At 41.6% G+C, this 6,040-nt stretch overlaps 1 protein-coding gene across 1 annotated transcript in view; it reads right to left on the reverse strand.

The window, feature by feature from the left end:
• Positions 1 to 445: 445 nt before the first annotated feature.
• NMT2 (N-myristoyltransferase 2) overlaps positions 446 to 6,040 on the reverse strand; it is a 40,127-nt gene continuing 34,532 nt past the window's right edge. The window contains exon 8 of the mRNA XM_011934293.1: positions 446 to 673. Within this exon, the coding sequence (XP_011789683.1) occupies positions 446 to 673 (228 nt within the window). The remainder of the gene's footprint in view (positions 674 to 6,040) is intronic.

Below are 6,040 nucleotides of genomic sequence, written 5' to 3' on the forward strand. Positions count from 1 at the left end.
CACTTGATGAAATGGCTATGATAAATGGTTATTTTAAGAAAATGAATCTCATTATTACTATATGAGAGAATGGGGCAAGAGTAAATCAAGATGGGCCAGGCACGGTGGCTCAAGCCTGTAATCCCAGCACTTTGGGAGGCCGAGACGGGCGGATCACGAGGTCAGGAGATCGAGACCATCCTAGCTAACACGGTGAAACCCCGTCTCTACTAAAAATACAAAAAAGTCAGCCAGGAGAGGTGGCAGGCACCTATAGTCCCAGCCTCTTGGGAGGCTGAGGCAGGAGAATGGCCGTGAACCCAGGAGGCGGAGCTTGCCGTGAGCCGAGATCACAGCACTGCACTCCAGCCTGGGCATCAGAGCGAGACTCCGTCTCAAAAAAAAAAAAAAAAAAAAAAAAAATCTTGCATAAATTCCACCTGTGTGGGAGAAAACACGATGTCTTCTATAGTTTGGCACAGACAGTTGGAGAACCAAATGGCATGAACAGGAAGGAGGGGGTTACCGATTTAGCGAGGATGAGCGCGTCGCTCATGAGGTCCAGCAGGGGCGTCTCTGTGTGGATGTTGTAGAATGAGTAGGCGGCTTTGAGGCTCTTGTGAGCAGGGTGGTGCATCACCGTGGAGGGGAGTGTATAGAAGCTCAGGAAGTCAGTCAGTTTACCGTTGGGGCTCTAGGAGCAAAAGTGCTGTCAGGCAGAGATCTCCTTGAACCAACTGCATACGTGCATTTCTGCTAACTCTGATCTCTCCCTTGCCCCACAGAAGGAAAAGCAGTAAGTCATACTTCTTTCTCGGCAGTCCAGTTTGGGGCCCCTTATATTATGCTGTGCAGAGGCCAAGAAGAGCCTGGAGTTGGGACTTCAGCCTAAGTGCCCGTTGGTGATTTGCACAAAGTTCTTAGGAAGCAGAATATCATGCCTGTAATCCCAGGACTTTGGGAGGCTGAGGCGGGCAGATCATAAGGTCAGGAGTTTGAGACCAGCCTGACCGACATGGTGAAACTGCATTTCTACTAAAGATACAAAAACTCAGCCAGGCGTGGTGGTGCACCCCTGTAATCCTAGCTACTTAGGAGGCTGAGTCAGGAGACTCGCTTGAACCTGGGAGGTGGAGATCGCAGTGAGCCCAGATTGTGCCATTGCACTCCAGCCTGGGCAATAAGAGTGAAATTCTATCTCAAAAAAAAAATAAGAGGGCAGGCACGGTGGCTCACACCTGTAATCCCAGAACTTTGGGAAGCCGAGGTGGGCGGATCACAAAGTCAGGAGATTGAGACCATCCTGGCTAACACAGTGAAACCCCGTCTCTACTAAAAATACAAAAAAATTAGCCGGGCGTGGTGGCGGGTGCTTGTAGTCCCAGCTACTCGGGAGGCTGAGGCAGGAGAATGGTGTGAATCTGGGAGGTGGAGCTTGCAGTGAGCCGAGATCCTGCCACTGCACTCCAGCCTGGGCAACACAGCGAGACTCGTCTCAAAAAAAAAGAAAAGGAAAGAAAGATAGAAGCAGAATGTTCTAAAAGGAAAGCTTCCCTCAGGCTGACAAATGAGTCAATTCTTTAGACTCAAGGAACAGTGATAAAAGAAGTTGTTTTTGCAGAAATAAAAGCTTTAAGGATTAGAGGGTTACTTCTCCAACTAAAAGATACTGTGTACTATCTCACACTTTCTTAGCACAAGGAAATAATTATATCAGGCCTAGGTAAGGTTGGGTAGAGTCTGGAAGCTGTCTGGAAGAGTTTGCAAGCTTGTAAAAGGTCTTACTACTGCATCGAAATATACACATGTGAATAACAGGAGAATTTTGCAGCTATCAAAAATAAGGGATACAATGGATGACATTCATTTCATCATCATTGGCAAACCTTCCAATACAAGAAATTAGCCAGTATTCTTCAGGTTGTTGTAATTAGCTGTGGTGGCCTTGCTGACTTTTAGAATATGATGTGTTTGAATTGTGTGGCTGAGGCCGGGCCACACACATGCCATTGCTAGTATTTCTTTCAGCAGAAAAGGGAATTCCAGAAGGATGTATGCTCTGGTTTTCAAATGCTTCTGAGTCATCAGACCTTTCTTCAGCCAGCAAGAAGCTAAAGGGGTTCATCTACAGTGATTCCTTACTGCTCTGTATTAGCAGCTCAGTACTGCAGATAAATTCAACCTTCAAGTTTAATAAGGATTTTAGATTCTTCTAAGAATTTCTCGTATCTGTCTCATACACCGAATTACTGCAGACACCTGCAGAACCTGATTAGGTTCCCCACCCCATTTTCATCATCTGCTTTCAGAAAACTACTTCTTCACATTCATATTGCTGGTAAAATTACTCTTTCCTCTCTTGCTGTTAAAATGACCTGAGAATCACCAACTGTTGGGGAAGAATGGGATGATCTGTCCATTGTCCCTCACACCCAATCAATTGTAAAGACTGATTTAAAAAAAAAAAAAACAAAAAAACGCTCACAACAAAACGCACCATGGCACCATGTCTAGGTTGCTTATAAGCAACTTCTAACAACTTTCAAGGAACAAGTAATCCCTTTATTACATACACTGTTCCAGAAAAAAGAGAAGACAAGCTCTTCAACTCATTCTAACTTTACTATCGAAATAGGACAAGGACAGAGTAAGAAGGGGAAATTAATGGCCAACCTCGGTTGTAGTGAGTATGGAAGAAGATCCTAAATAAAATATTAGCAAACTAGGGCTGGACATGGTGGCTCACACCTGTAATCTCAGCACTTTGGGAGGCTGAGGCGGATGGATTTTCTGAGCTCAGAAGTTCGAGACCAGCCTGGCCAACATGGTGAAACCCCGTCTCTACTGAAATACAAAAAATTAGCAGGGTGTGGTGGCATGCACCTGTAGTTCCAGCTACTCGGGAGGCTGAGGCACAAGAATTGCTTGAACCCAACAGGTGGAGGTTGCAGTGAGCAGACATTGTGCCATTGCACTCCAGCCTGGGTGACAGAGCAAGACTCTGTCTCCAAAAAAATTTTTTTTTTTAAATTGGGAAACTAAATCTAAAAACAGAGGTAGTTTCGCACAAATGGAAACCAAAAGAATGTGTCACTAGCAGACATACCTGAGACTGGCTAAAGGAATTTCTTCAAATAGAAAGGAAATGATAAAAGAAGGAATACTGAAGCATCAGGAAGGAGGGAAGAATAACGGAAAGAGCAGAAATTTGCTTAATGATGCTTATCTTCAAGCATCACTATAAATCAGTGTTACAAATCACACTTGATGATTAAAACAAAAATCATAATACTATCTGATATTTAAGACAATATTTTAAAGTGGAAAAGATAAAGTGACCTAAATAAAAGGTGACTCAAAGTAATAAATGCTGTTACCAATAGACTGTAAGTCACATATATATATATAGTAATACATCAACCATCATAAAAACTATGCAAATATACCCAAATGCACTATAAACAAAACAGAATCCTAAAATATATTCAAGTAACCCACAACAAGGCAAGAAAAAAGAAATAGAGAAACAAGAACCAGAAGAAAAAGAAAGAAACCAAATAATCAAATGGCAGACTTAAGCTCTAACATACCAATAACCACCTTATATGTAAGTGGTCTAAATACACCAGTCAAAAGAAAGGTCGGTAGCGTCGGCAAATAAACATGACTCAGCTATAGGCTGTTTCCAAGAAACTCACTTCAAATTCAATAACATGAATAGTTTGAAAGTAAAAGGATGGAAAGAGACCAAACGATTTTTACAAAGCAGGTCTGGTCATAGTAATATACGATAAAGTATACTCCGGAGCAAGGAAAATTATTATAAAGAGAGGTATTACATTATGATAAAAAGATCAATCCACTAGCGGGACATAAAGACCCTAAATATACACGTGAGGATCAAACAAGAGCCCCAAAAGACATTAAGAAAAACCGACAGTGTTGGAAGGAGAAATAGACAAATCCACAATTATAGCTGGGGACTTCCATGCCCCTCTCATCAAGTGATAGAACTGCCAGACAGAAAATCAGCATGGAAACAGAAGAGCTGAATAACTCAATTAATCAACATGATCCAATTGGCATACAAAGAACACTCAACCCAACAGTAGTGGTATACACATTTCATGCATCTATGGAATATTCATCAAGAAAGTCCATATCCTGAGTAATAAAACAAACCTCAAGAGCCTTAAAATAATCAAAACCATACAGTGTGTATTCTTTAACTGTACTTGAATCAAACTAGAAATCTGTAATAGGGAGACAACAGAAAATCTCTAAACATGGCAAAATTGAATAGCACAATTCTAAGTAGGGGTGGGCTAAAGATGAAGTCTCAAAGGAAACCAAAAAATATATAGAAGTGAATGACAACAAAGATACGGCATATCAAAATATGTCAGAAATAGCTAAAGCAGTGTAAAGAGGGAAACTGATAGAACTAAATGCTTACTAGTAACAGGGAAAGTTCTCAAGTCAGTAAGTCCCTCCCTCAAGGAACTAGAAAAGAAGAGCAAAATAAACCCAAAGCAAGCAGAAGGAAGGAAAAAGTAACCACAAGGGTAGAAATCAATGACACTGAAAATATGAAAACAACAGGGAATATCCAACAAAAGTCTGGCTTTCTGGGAAACCAATCAATAAAGTGATAAAAGTCTAGCAAGATGGACAAAAATAAAGAAAGAGAAGACATGAATCACCAATATCTGGGATGAAACAAGAGATATCACTACAGATCCCGCAGTCACTAAAAGGATAACAAGGGAATACAATGAACAACTTTACACTCATACATTCAACAATTTAGAAGAAACGGACAAACTCCTCAAAAACTATTAAAACTCAACCAAGATGAAACAGATCATCTGAATGGTGCTATAACCATTAAAGACATTTAGTCCATTATTTAAAAACTCCCAAAAAAGAAACAGCTAAGCTCAGATCATTTCAACCGGAGAATTCTACCAAACGTTTAAAGAATTAACACCAATTCTCAATTTCTTCCAGAAAATAGAAGAGGAAATAATACTTTCCAACTCCTATTATAAGACCAGTATTATCTTGATATCTAAACCAGACAGACATTACAAAAAAGACACTCCAGAGAGATATCTCTCATGAACTCAACAAATACGGCCGGGCGCGGTGGCTCAAGCCTGTAATCCCAGCACTTTGGGAGGCCAAGGTGGGAGGATCACTGGAGCCCAGGAATTTCAAACCAGCCTGGGCATAGGCTGTAGGTGTAGGTATAGATACAGGACATTGTCTCTACAAAAATAAAAAGATTGACTGGGCATGGTGGTGTGCGCCTGTGGACCCAGTTATGCAGGAGGCTGAGGCAGGATTGCACAAGCCCAGGAGGTCGAGGTTGCAGTGAGCTGTGATTGTACCAGTGCACTTAAGCCTGAGCGACAGAGAGAGAGCCTCTCTCAAAAAACAAACAAAAAACGATAGTGAATCCGATGAAGCCAGCACGAAAATTCAGAAATGCTGAATCCCAAAAATGTTAAAAATGTAGTATGATGGCTGTCACTGGCATAAGATTACTTAACGAAGATTTCAGAAAATATTGTATTCACGTTTAATTTACTTATTTATTTTTAATTTTTTTGAGACAGAGTCGCACTCTGTCACCCAGGCTGGAGTGCAGTGGCATGATCTCGGCTCACTGCAACCTCCACCTCCCAGATTTAAACAATTCTCCTGCGTTAGACTTCCTAGTAGCTGGCATTACAGGTGTACGCCTCCATGCCCAGCTAATTTTTTTATATTTTTAGTAGAGACGGGGTTTCACCATGTTGGCCAGGCTGGTTTTGAACTCCCGACCTCAAGTGATCCACCCTCCTTGGCCTTCCAAAGTGCTGGGATTACAGGTGTGAGCCACTGCACCCAGCCTTGTTCCTGTTTTAGAAGGGAACAGTTGTCAAGATGGTTTCATCTCTAGGATTATTAATTATCAGCCTTTGTAAGTCCTACCTTGGCTGAAGCTATTGCCCAGGGACCAAAGTTGTAAAGACTTTAAATAGTATGCAGGCCAGGCGTGGTGGCTCATGCCTGT

The sequence above is a fragment of the Colobus angolensis genome, unplaced genomic scaffold, assembly GCF_000951035.1.
Source record: "Colobus angolensis palliatus isolate OR3802 unplaced genomic scaffold, Cang.pa_1.0 Scaffold133, whole genome shotgun sequence".
Taxonomy (NCBI): Eukaryota; Metazoa; Chordata; class Mammalia; order Primates; family Cercopithecidae; genus Colobus; species Colobus angolensis.